This window comes from Periplaneta americana, chromosome 17, assembly GCF_040183065.1.
Source record: "Periplaneta americana isolate PAMFEO1 chromosome 17, P.americana_PAMFEO1_priV1, whole genome shotgun sequence".
Taxonomy (NCBI): Eukaryota; Metazoa; Arthropoda; class Insecta; order Blattodea; family Blattidae; genus Periplaneta; species Periplaneta americana.
Genome location: NC_091133.1, coordinates 106,062,027 through 106,076,188, shown reverse-complemented (window position 1 = coordinate 106,076,188; position 14,162 = coordinate 106,062,027). Strand labels below are relative to the sequence as shown.

Here is a 14,162-nt window from a genome sequence, read left to right as displayed (position 1 = left end):
ACCTCGGAAAAAACCCAACCAGGTAGTCAGCCCAAGCGGGGATCGAACCCGCGCCTGAGCGCAACTTCAGAACGGGAGGCAAGCGACTGAGTCATGCCGGTGGCCAGGATGACTATTGCAGTCACTCCCAATCATCCACAGCAACTGCCGACAGTGTAGACGGATGATGCTTGCTGGCTTTACTCACAAAATATCCAGTTGTTTCCAACTTGCATATGAACGCTAGTATTCTGTTTCTGTCTGGATGATCGCAAATACAAAATTCCCTCTGGTATGCCCTTCACGTCACTATAACCAAATTTGTTATCCAATAGTATTTCATGAGTAACAGCCATTGCTGTTGTCTCAACTGCGTCTTCAATGACAATGACTAATGGTGCGTGAAAATTCAAAGAAGTTTCAAGTTGTAAAACAGCTGTGCCATCTTGTGATACACACTTCTAAAGATCTCGCATGACACATGAATGAAACTCAAAGATCTCCCATGTGATTTGAAAGGAAAATAAAACATTGCAATGTATTCCTGATCAAATGAATGAATAAAGAATAGCATCAGTTTTATATGAATCACTATGTACAATGACATGATTATAATAATGGCTGCATTTGATACACAAAAGATATGTAAAAAAAATTATAGTAAATCTACTACAAGAATAAATAAATAATAATCAACAGACACATTAAGACCTGTTAACCAAACTGCTGAAGCATCCGCTTTCCTTGTCTCAGACTAGGGTTCAAATCCAGACGAATTTGTGATGGACAGATGATGTTGCAGCTTTTCTCTGAGTTTCCCCACTCCACATGTAATCACTTCACGAATTCATCCCATGATCTGGCTTTTGCCAAGCAACACTGTAACATTCTCCAGTAAATGTAGTAGAAGAAGTTTCATATATGTCCACTCACTTCAACTGGAAACAGATTAAGAGAAAAAATATCTGTTATCAAAATTATACAAGCTTTCACTTAATCACATGCGAGAATACAAGATGATGGGAGTGGTTTATGATGAGTGTCAAAACCTCAGGATGCTGGGACAAGGAATGTGTAAGACATGGAATACTTAGCACAAGACTGTGTCTGTTTTCTGATTCTTTATTTCTCCCTGGAACTTGTTCCACTACGTGTACAAAATAAAACCTCACAACTACATGTTTCTCTCTTCATAAAAAAAATTAATGTTACTGTACAAATTATCAACATTTGATAAAAAGGTTAGATCAATACTAACGTTGCAAAAGAAATAATCCTTTACCGTTCCTTCCTCTTAATAAAATAGTGTGGTATAAATACAGGCAAACGCAACAACAGCGAGTCACAAAAATAATTTATTGTAAACAAGTGGCCCAGCTGCCACTCACAAGAAATATCATACGTCATGTCACTGAAAGGAAATGTTGCTATATAAAGCACAAGTTACATGGCAGCCTCGTGCTTGGACCAGATCCTCCACTACCGTCAGGGATGTCCACCTAAGATACAAAAAATGTGTTCCATTCCATCTCTACAATTCAGCAGAACAAATGAGTTCAGTAAGTACTCAGAAGAGCGAGAAGGAATTACAAACATAATAAAGACAATAAAGCAACAAATAATACTTCGTTGTTTTCCTATGCCTTCAATATATCATCAACTGAAATCATCCTTAGTGGTCACATGACTACCATTGGATATAATGTCCATGAGTTCAAACTCACCACAGCACAATAAAATTTTAAAGATATGGTTTCCTTCAGAAAAGTAGCATAATATAGAGTGGCCGAGGAGTGGGCATATTCCCCTTTATTTTCCGAAGATTTGTCTTGGCATGTTGGTAATCTTGTGAACCTTGGTAACCATGCAGTGAGAGTAATAACCAGTATCAAACAATGTAAGAGTTAAGGTAAGCGTTCACTACATCGTATCGCACTCATCGGACGAATTACACGGATCGGAAAAAGACTATATTTGCTGTAATTGTTATGTAATCGCGTTCACTACATCGTATCGCACGCATTGTCTCTCGGAAAATCCATCCACATTTCTCGGATGAGCAACTTTTCCGATGTGTGCGATCATGGCCTTCTTTAATAAGTCAATTTTAATTGGTCAACTGTTACTATTATGTTGTGCCATGTTCAGTGTCGCGCCAAAATGGCAGATGGAAAACTTATTTCGCTTGTAGAAAATTGCGAAGAATTATATAATTTGAGGCATTCCCATCACAGTAATTAAGTCATTTCTTACATATATATTATGTAACCAATATTTCTTTCGTTTCTTCCTCTTCAATTAAGACGCATGAAGCAATTACAAATTCTTATTCGCTAACAAACATAACTAATAGACCTAACCTCAACTCCTCCGTTTTCAGCAATGTCAATATTATACGACATGTTTTAAACAGCTGATAGGGGAATCCATTGAGGCGATGAGGTGGAGCCGTTACAGTGAACACACTACACTTAAAATATCCATTGTGTGCGATCATACGAGGAGTGCAATACGATGTAGTGAACGCTTACCTTTACGAGTAGCTGTGGAAAAAGTCTTTACGTCACCCCAGATTACCTCCACAAAACATCTGCCAGAACATGCTATGCTACGACAATGACAGCCTCCATACTGATATTCAGGACCCTTAAACGATCAGGAAAGTGTCCATATCACGCATTTAGTGTTCACAGTGTCCAAAATAAAAGGGGGTACACCCACTTCTAGGCCACTCCATAGATACTGCATACTGTAGATTTATGACATGTGAATGAATCCTGAGATCCAGGTACATTATTTCTATCGCTATTTCTTTCACGTTATTCGAAAAAGAAAAATGGATTTTAGAAACATTAAATTAGAAAATTCGAAATTGCAAGTGATATTTATAAGATGCGCTGAGGAACACAGATTACTGAACAAGGAAAGAAAGAAAATATATTTAAAAACTCAATATCTGCAGCATTACTAACTTCATTCAAACATAAGGCAATGAGTGATTAGAACATTCTCAAATCAAAGGACAACAGTTAAGCAAAGATTGGAGGGAGAAACTTTCACGGGAAATGTGATCAGAAGAACACTTTTGGATGTTCTGTGTGCAAGGACTTAACATTTTCAACTTTTCAGAGCAGCGTGCAGATGAAACCTGTTTGCAGTTCCAACATGCTGGAGATTTTAAGTCCGGCATACAGTGCAATATCCAAAAATGTTATTCCGCATGGAGTACTTCTTTTAAGATAGAAAGGATTTTACTTAACTACAAAGCTGTCCCCAGCGAGGTTCTGATAGAATTTGTGGTGAACAAAGCAGATATTGCAGAGGGTTTTTCTCAGGCTACTGCCATTTCCCTCTATTATTCTACCAACACTCTCCACCTCCCCTTCATTTATCTATCATCTACAATAGTAAAAATATGCCTGGGTGAAGTCCTGGGAGTAGTACAGGTTTCTAATGCTGATATGGGATAGGCTTGGGGCTTCAGGCCCATGGGACTCATCAGCCTATATGTTTGCAGATGGAACCTTGCTTTATCAGGGGCCGAGGCAGGATGGTCCACCTGTCAGCATCGGATTCATCAAAACCACTCAGGTTACCTCTCGAGTTTGGCCATTCATCGCATATATAGGTCACACAACAAGCCAAAGTATTGCCTAAGTATAAAGTCCTGTCCCAGGTCCAGCCCACAAAAAGCCAAACCGATGATGATGATTATGATGATGATGATAAAACCTATTTTTTTTCCCTGAATGAGAGATCTCCAGGCAAAATTGTAACCATTCCTTTGCCTAGGTGAAGACATATCTGCAGATCCTGACAAAGTGTGATGATCTCTGATGTTTTAGTTGGGAAGAGAGAAACCAGTTCCTAGCATTATTGCAAGGTTTTATACAAGGTTGCTACAAATTGTAGCAAGAAACAGAACTGAATGAACAGTTTCAGATATCTAATATTAAAGAGATAGTCACAATGGATCCATTGAGCTGGTGCTTAGGCCTATCCTAACATACAAAATGGGTCAAAAGTCGCTTTCCCCAATATTCGTTCTTAGGTTTCATACTTGTACACATATACAGATGTTACAACTTTAATAAACAAATAGCTGGTATAATAAGTGGTGAGTTGACAACCATGTTTGTGCGTAACTGTTTTTCTGATGTCATGTCTTGTTATTGTTGTTTTGTTTTATTGTGTTGGGTTGCGTCTTTCTGCAATAACTGCTAATTTCTTGCAATAAATCGCAAATTAACCACAGAACGTGTTTTTGTGCTACATTGTTGGTGGAAGCACAGTAAGAACAGTAAGTTGTGTATCGAGAAACAGGGCTTCCATTTTGAACAAAATCTGTAAAGGGATGTGTAGTCAAATGTAAATTGAATGTAATTAAATATAAGTGTTTGGGGAAAGCGACTTTCAATCCATCCTGTATTTTGAAGTTGATTTTTATGCGGAAATAAGATATTTCTGGAATTTATGCTGTTTGGGGGGACAGAATTCCATTTTTGTCATGGGGATCTGTAAAACAGAATAATAATGGATAACAGGCAAGGATAACAGAACTGAATTTGACATTAGCGAGAAATTACTGGTTTTGCTTGGAGCGCTCTCATACTGGAACAGGGTTTTATACATAGCATAAATCTAAGATACAGGATTTCTAATTTTGCTTCCTTCCTGAAAGAAACTACGCTAAAGGCCTTTACCAACCTTAAAAATTCATCTTTCGACAGCTTTGAAATGTAAATCCAATGACTGAGGATGACCAAAGTGATATCTAAATAATGTTGTTATTTACAAATCGTTTGCTGTGTATCCTGATCAATGAGACGAACATCATTGTTTCTTAAACTTGCTTGCTTGCTTCTTAATATGTATTTCTGGGCTAGGCCAACTACACAAAATCTGTGGTGTCGGGTGTCTAAAGCCACAATTAGAAATAGTGCTTGGACAAATGAAAGGTTGTACTTTTATTAACACATTCGATTAATGTGTTTGTATCTTTTACATGCTGCAAATTAAGCAACATGGGTCTCACAGCTTTATTTCCCTCCCAGAGAAAGTCTTATTACAGATATTTTTACCCAAACAAATCTATCGCCTTTCAAACGCTCATAATTGTTAGACCACAAATGACGACAATATTTCTCAAACTATGCTAAAAGAAAATATACTAGAAGAACATTATTAATGTAACTATTTTTTAAGTTAGGCCTATACATAAAGTTATTAATAATTTTCATTCCGTCTTGTTTTGATAACTTAATACATTATTTTCTAATAAAACTATATTTTTTCAATACTTTCATAAAATTATGAGCCGTAGATTAAAGAATTTTGTAAAAGCAAATTTACGACTAGTAATAAAATGTAATAATTTTTGTCCACTGCTGAACTGCAATTGACCACAAGGGTTCAAAATATAAATGAATTGTGCAACAATTATACAGTTTAAACAATTAATTTAACAATTATACAAATAAAATAGATATATAAAACTTTCAATTTCTGAAGGAAAAAAAAAAAAGACATATAAACAATAAACATCTAAGAAACTTGGTATACAGCATTTGATACTGCCAGAAATATTATACCAACACAAGAATATTTTAAATATATACCGAATCAGTTTACACATCACCTGCTTGTTTTCATTTCAGCACTGTAATGCTAGAAATCTTTTAAGAGTATCATATCTGATCAGTAACTTGTTATTGAGGACAAATAACATAAAAAGAAGCAAGCATAACAATTTCAGACTATATAAAAATTCTAACACAAAACTTCTCCCATTAGAAAATGAAGTGCCTGCCAAGAATTATTTCTAAGTAATTAAATACTTTCATTCAACATAAGAAATTGTAATACAGATACGATTGTGTGTGCAACATGAAGAGAACTTCTCATTTTCCTGAGTACTTCATGAACACCGAGTGACTATGACATACTTAATATAAGTTGATAGGAGGTTTAAACATTAAATTTGGGATATATTACGATATGCCATATTATATATAAAACATATTTCAACGTAATATATATTTATTCATTACAAATTTTGTTGTGATTGTTATGCAGCGACTTCTATAAAAATATATATACTATTTATTTGATTTGTTTAGTTATTTAGCTTCATTTGGGGTTGAAAAGGGATGAAAAAGCAGGTTTTTTCTCTACTGCAATGAAGGTGTCACACACTGTCTAATGTAGTAAATTGTATGTATGTGTTTGTAATGTCATGTAAGATTTATAAATATATATATAATTGAATATAACATTCAATAGTGACTGTTTCAGATTAAAATATGTTTTAGTTATTATGAGGCATAACTAAGTCTGTAAGACATTTGCTACTGTTGTTTTCATTAAACATGAATGTTCGAGTGCTCAAAGAAACCATGCACAGAAGAATGTCAATTAACTTCACATCTAAACTCCACAGAAGAAGAATCATAGAATGTATGTTCGTCATTCGCCCAGATGTGCAGACCAATTTACCAACAGTCATTGCCCAGGGTGCACCATAAGAGGGCTGGACTACGCTACATCTGCGATGAGATGAGATGATGGAGATTTGTTGGGATGCCACAGGGGAACCAAAGCACCTGGAGAAAACACCTATGTTACCTATGCCGAGGATCAAACCTGGGTCCACAGGATTATAAGTTCAGCGCTTTAGTCACTACAACAGTATACTTAATGATTTGCTTTTTTAAATATAAAGCTGAGATGTAGCATAAGAATATGACGTAATTGCTTTGAATGGCTTACCACTGTAGAATAACAAAAAGAAAATGTACACTGTGCACAATTCTACACAATGACAAGAGAAATTTTGTTTTTAAAAAGTATTCAAGTAATTTATTCCATTGTTTTGTACTGGTAATCATTTCGTGGTTATGTTCAGATGTATCTGATATTAAAATATTGCGGTTTTTAATGTTCAAAGAAGACTCTGTAACATATTTCGTAATGTAACTGCTTTTTTAACATTTAATAGTGACATGTGTTCAAATTTTGCAACAAATCATACACCTAGAAAAAGATTGCAAGTTACAACTTTACATAAAAACATCTTTAAAACAACGAGATATACTAGGTCATTGTAATGTTAGCCTGGGGACAGTAGATAAATTAATGAAACTGAAATGTAACACTTGATCTGTTTCACCACAAAGAAAAGAACAATGTGTAAAAAAACGATCAACAAGTGAAAAGGTTGATGCTTACCTAGTTAGAAGAGCCTAGTAAAAATAGTTTTGACCTTCAGAAGTTTTTTAGTTGGTTATTTAATGACACTGTATCAACTACTAGGTTATTTAGCGCCAATGATTGGTGATAGCAATATGGTATTTGACGAGATGAGGTCGACGATTCGCCATATAGAAGGTTTTAGTTTGCATTGATACAAAAGTCCTTAACATCTCCCACTCAAATCCCATCCTCATCTTCCCATGGTGCAACCTATTTTTAACAAACGAGACTCTGGGAATTGAGTCAAAGTGAAATAATTGTTCCATCAAAAATGGAGAAAATGCCATTTCAGCATGATGACCTGCTATGACATTCATAAGCATCAACTAAGTGATAAAGAGGGGATATGGTTGGTGGAGTTGTCTGACAATCCTCCTGGCTAGGTCACATAAACCAGCTAACCAATGGCAATTGTGGTCCTCCAAACAGTTTTGGGGGGTTGCATGTTACTTACTTATGGTTCTTAAGGAACCCAAGGTTCATTGCAGCCCTCACATAACCCCGCCATCGGTCCCTGCCCTGAGCAAGATTAATCTAGTCTCTACATCATATCCCACTTCCCTCAAATCCATTTTAATATTATCCTCCCATCTACGTCTCGCCTCCCCAAAGGTGTTATTCCTTCTGGGTTGCATGCAGGTGATATAACTGCCATAACATAAAAATATGATGCTAACATTAAAACGGTTATACTTCTTGCTATATCACTCTCCTAAATTAGAGAGCAAGAATGATAATGGCTTATTGCCAAGAACTCAGCAATAGTTAACAACATTTATACACATTATAAGACGAAAAACAATATATACTCTTACAAGAGAAAAGAAATAATTTCCAATATGACTAGTTTTCTTTAAGTTGCCCTCAGTACAGCAGATATATGCTTGCCGTTACATTTGAAGTAAAATTCGGCCAAGGATATTAGACTTTTAAGAGGGTATAAGAATCCTTTGTCCTGCACCATAGCATTGTGATCTAAAGCATCATGCCTAGGACTTATGCACACTGGTTCGAGTCCTCATGAAGAAGGAATTTTCTCATGAAATTTCAGCCAGTGTATGTGACTGGTACCCACTCAGTATTGTATTAAATGTGTTGCTACAATGGCTAGTGAAGTCTGATTATTGAAACCAGTTATAACGACTTAGGGGATCATTGCACTAACCACATGATACCTCTGTTCTGTTGAATGATCGTTCACCTCTGATGAGGCATGTGGATATAAGGCCAGCAGCCGGCTGATTGGCCCTTCATGGGTTATCACACCATATATTTAATTTTAAAGAATCCTTGTCTGGCCTTTTTCAGAAAGAAAATAAAGCAAGAATTGCATGTAGCAGATTTAAAGCACATCACAGGAATATGTGCAATTTACTGGTTGATCCCCATTGCATTAAGTTCTCTGTTTTGTGAACAAATATCTCAGTGGACCAATATCCCCATTGTAAGTACAGATGTTTCTGTAGAAAAATATTATGTGAAACAGCAGAGGCCTTTCATGGAAAAAGCAGAGAATATAGAATACTGCGTGTTCAGTTCAAAGTGTGTCATGGCTCGCTGTATATCGTCATGTGGCTAGCCAGTGAGCCTAGAGAATTCAATCTTCCTACACTCCCGCAGAGGCGTATTACCTAAATGCGAGAGAAGTTGCCTAGCAAGTACGGCGTTCATTCTGAAGTGCGCAGAGTCCGTGGATACCCACGGACTCTGGAAGTACGTACCGATACGTGCGGTAATGCCGGTAGTGACAGGAATGTGAACTGTTTAGAAACATGTACTGAGGTGAGTTTTTTTCTTACTGTCGGGATATGGCGAGAGGGTTAAGACGACTACTTACATATTTGTTGACATTAACTTCGACGATCAACATGGACACGGAGCATTTGATTTGGGTTGTAGACTGTTGCGGTATGCAACGGATGATAACAAATACCCTGCGTACGACTTGCCCGTGCAAAACACAGTTCGAAAGAGGTTATGGTAGCACACAGATTTTACACACCGCCATCTGTCGCTATGAAGTTCAAGTTATACCGTACACGTTCTCAAGTTCAGATTGAATGCCTTGATTACTAGGCAACTTCTCGGACATAAAAGCTGAAACTCGCTTCAAATCGCTGACTCACAACAGTGACGTCATAACACATTTTGAAATGAACACCCAGTATATGAGGGCACATAGAATATGCTAAATGATTCAATGTACCAGTATTCAGAATTTGATACTGCAAGAGAAGGTGATTCCTCCTATCCCCCTTACCCCCAGCAAAACAATATTTGAAAATGTTGCTCTGGTAACGGTTGCATTAAATATAAGAAAATATGACACTGAAATGGAGAATACACATTTACAAAATTAGTTCACCATTCAATTCAATGGAAACAACAGTAGATAGTAATTATGTAAAGAGACTATGGATCTATGAAAGAAAGGTGATACGTGTTTAAATCTCCTATCTTCTGCCGTGAACTGGTGCATAAGCATAGTATGACAGGTAATTTACTTGGAATACAGATGGGGAAATATCACTTCGCATCACATATTCTCTTATCAAATGCATGTTTCATGAATGAACATCCCTGACGGCAGACATATTACTTAGAGAGAGGATTATGGAATGGTCACAGATGGTCCAGCAAAATTGAATTCATACATAAATGCAAATCCACCTGGCCGAGCACACCACAGGCCTGCCATTCTGACACAGTTTAGCTTAGAGATGTGTGTGAACTACGACACTACAATAGTAAAACATTTACGCAAGATATGTAAGACTTCATCACTTACACAGACCAAAAAGTTCTCTTGGCCCAAAATGCACAGGGTTGCCAGTGTTCACACTTGAGAGACGAGTTAACAGTCATCAAGGTTAAGAATACATCAAGTGGTTTGATTTTTTTTAGCACATCCTATTCAGATACAGCCTCGATTTCACTTCTGCCAATGTTCTCCAGTCAAAGCGAAATGCATATAACCCTCTTGCATACAGTAAGGGGGGGGATCATATCTCATCAGCCATTTGAGCTAGAAACAGATTGAGAAATAATAAAAAGACACAGAAAATACAATAAAACGTAACAGAAATAAATTATTTCTTAACAAAATTACCATCACACGTGTAAAATACCGTATTTACTCGATTATAAGACGCACCTTCTTTGATAAAATTCAATCACTCAATGAATCAATCAATTAGACATTATGGAACATATTAATTCCATGCTGATTTCACAAGCACCTTCACTCCATTCTGTCCATGGTCCATCCATTCATCTACACCTTGATCTTTCTGGAGGTCTTTTTCTTTGAAGGTGTTTGAATATATCTTATTTATACTTCTATTATTATCCATACAAAACATATGTTCTGCCCATTCTGTTATTAGCTATATGAACCACATGTCCTGCCCAATATAGTCTTGGTAAAATTGCTGTCTTTAAAACTAATATAGGTGTTGTATTCGATAGAAGTGTTGGATCTCCACTACTTTAGACCAGCGATCCTCAAACTTTTTGAACATGTGACACTCTAAAGGTGTAATTTAAAACCCTGCAGCACACTCGCATAATCTAAACAGTGGTTCTGAACCAGGAGAAATTTTGAGGGTTTTAGAAGGGAATGTGTTTACTAAATGTTGGCTTGTGCCACGTTTCTTCTTTTTACTACACTTTTCACTTTAATTTTTTCAATTTTTGCTACGACAACCTTTACTATTTTCATTTTCTCGTGGCACACTGGTTGAAAATGGTTGTTTTAGGCATTAGTGAAGACAGCCTGCTTTAAGAGGATAACAATCAAAAAGATTTCAGTGATGATTCTGATTTCATCTTGGACATGATGACTATAAGACTTCAGCTTCTGAAAACAGAAGTGGAATAGAATGTGATGCATAGACAAAAATATGACTCTTTTAATAATGTCACTCCTAAAGTTTGGCATGGATACTTTTACCCTCTCCCTCCCCTCCCCCCGCCTATTTTGGAGTTCTCAAAATTGGGGCATGCGTTATATTCGATGCCATGTTATAATCGAGTTAATATGGTAAATCTCAGAACGAATAAAATCTTTGATAGATTAAAAAATACAATCCAAAAAATTCATTCACACCAAAATATAGGTGGGATTGTGACAGCATTTTGCCACCACAGCTCCAAGTTATGGCAGCTCCGGAAAAATCGCTGTGACAGGTAACAGTGATTTTTGTTGATTTTTGTGTTCAGATGATTCTTGACAATTAAAAATGTTTCTCATCTCGAGCTAACAGATTTTTATGTTTATCGCTCTTTTACGAATTGGTATATCTGTGCCATAAGTATTATATCAACAATAACTGATTAGAGCCACAAGTATAACAAACACGCGCTAAGTGAAGTTGTTGCGATGCATGGGCGCATATATTCGCCCAAGAATATTTACATCATTCGTGGAAGAATATAGCAAGTGCACTGGGCAATGTGTGTGGACAAGGCTTGAATATCAAGGAGTTGCTGACATAAACTCTTGAATAGAATGATAATTAATTAGATCCCAGTTATGTTTACAGTCGGAACCAGCAACAAACCTGTCACAGCGACAAAATCACACACCACCATTACACCAAAAGTGAAGCAGTGCTATTTCCATCTTTAAACGAATGTCCTAAACAGTACACAATTCATGCAATAATGACGTAAAAATTCTCAATTCAACTCATCTTTTAAAATATGAAAACTTTTCATCAAAGCATTCATTATTCAATTAGAAATGATAATTTGTATCTTGTAAATACACTATGTGAGTAGTAATAGGAGCAATAAAACATTGAAAAGGTGAAGAATTGGCCAACGTTTAGCGTCAAATACTGAAAAATCGAAGCAAAATTTGCAGTAGACAAAGGTAGTGTGTGGAAAGATTATTTCGAGGCACAATAGTTCTTCCTGCTATTGTTCTATAATTTATCCAAAATTCATAATCATAGACTTCATCTATCCAGAAGTACTGGAAAATCAATGCCACAAGATTCCTAAGGCCAATTTTTTCTGGAGAAAGTACTGGTAGAAATCTCTGGAGTTAACAATGATGCCGTAAGTCTTCATAATGAGTTGAGACCCATTAAATAATTAGGCAGTGAACTTATCCATCATCTGACTGAATGTAAGACTGCCATTCTCTTACAAATGACTTCAGCAGGACTGTTTAGCAGAACCTGCAACTACTCTAGGCTGCTGACATCATGGCTCCAAATGTTAAGGCAAACTCATGAATGAAATCTTGGAAAGTTTACTTAATTTAAGTGCACTGCTTCACTCACCCTCTGCCTATAAATCGAACTCTTTTGAAAGTTTGGTGATGACAAAAAAAAAATTTAGTATAAAAAGGAGCTTGCTTTTTCAAGAAATCATTTACTTCAAGAAAAGCATAAATACTGTGCAAAATACTAATTCGTCATATTCTCTATCACAACTGCTCTAGCTCAACTTAATGCATTGTCCAAATAACTCATCCATTCTGGAAGAGTTAAATTCCCATTAATCACAAACTTTCTCCTCCAGCAGAACATGTCGACACTTCGACATGTTATTATGTCATCACCACACAAAGGAATCAATCATCAGCATCAATAAACAGCAGTTATTTTGGGAAAATATTTATTAAATTAGTCTCTTTAAATGCTTTCACTGCTGTTGTTCCGACCTTGTCTGAAAGATCCCTTGGTTCTCAATGAGATAAATTCCTATGCAAATCTAGTCTTTCAGGTAAAGCTTCCTGTAAAGCAGATTTGAATAATTTCAAGGGAAAAATTGTTCCGGGGCCGGGTATTGATCCCGGAACGATTTTTCCCTTGAAATTATTCAGATAAATTGCTGTTATAATCCAGCAAAGGTAAATGTACATCAGTGAAAATTCCGAATATCTTTTGATGCTGCACATAAATATCCCACACTGTCTGTAGACTATGATGACTGTCTCAGGAGTCAGTCATTGTAACTAAATACCGGGTATACATTATAACCAGTAGGAATTCTTTCATTCGTACTACACTGAAACATGAGTACCATGTGTACAGTTGCCAGTGCTGGCTCATAGTTATGAAATAATCTCTCTTTTCTAAGGAGTGGATGGCACGTAGTTAGCTGAACATCTAGAGTATCAGCTCTCCACACCAGAGACCCAGGTTTATGTCCTCTGTGGAATTTATGGTGGACAAATATGGTGATGGGGTAATTTTCTTGGGGTAATCCCACTTCCCTTGCCATCATCACTTCACTGTCTTTCTATGATTCATGACCACCCTTATCATCAGAGAACTACTACAATGTATCACATTCCCAAGAGATCAACTCCACAGGATTCCTTCGGCGAATATTCCATGGAACAAGTAACCGCAGGAATCTCTCTACAGGGGCACCAATGTCATCAGATATGGCACAATGACGATTATAGGAATGGATGTCCTGTGTTACCTCAGAGGCCTTACATACTGCTAAACGCATAATATGGGAGTAAAGAGCCCAATTCTTGAAACCAGATGATCATAAAATGGTGATGGAGTAGACTGGCAACCATGAAGATCCGTGGCTAGATGTGAATGTTCTCTTCATCAGATGCACAAATTGGCAACCCTGCACGTCAGTCTACACGCACGATCTCACTCAACACTCAGTCTGCACACGCTACTCGAAACTCGTGTTGAACATGTTCAGGTCTTCGAAGGAGGTCGCTCCACCCTGGTCCAGCATCTGCAGCATGTCCGAGAGTTCCTGCTGTTGAGGAGGACCCCCAGAACCCTGCTGCCCCGAAGCCCCTCCACCCGCCGCTACTGCCCCTCCAGAAGCCCCAGCATGTCCAGCTGAACCACTAGATCCCGGGCCGGAGTCAGACGGTTGCCCTGACCCCTGCCACGCCCACATACCTGAAACACAGTCAAAATTATGGATCAACCAACTGCTGG

At 37.2% G+C, this 14,162-nt stretch overlaps 1 protein-coding gene across 7 annotated transcripts in view; it reads right to left on the bottom strand.

Moving 5' to 3' along the window:
- Window positions 1-1,085: 1,085 nt before the first annotated feature.
- tgo (Aryl hydrocarbon receptor nuclear translocator homolog tgo) overlaps window positions 1,086-14,162 on the bottom strand; it is a 166,389-nt gene continuing 153,312 nt past the window's right edge. For 6 of the 7 annotated variants that reach the window (XM_069815570.1, XM_069815569.1, XM_069815571.1 and 3 more), the window contains one exon: window positions 1,086-14,123. In XM_069815570.1, coding sequence (XP_069671671.1) covers window positions 13,885-14,123 — 239 coding nt within the window. In that variant the 3' untranslated portion in view covers window positions 1,086-13,884. The remainder of the gene's footprint in view (window positions 14,124-14,162) is intronic. The other variant, XR_011330082.1, reaches the window with a different exon arrangement.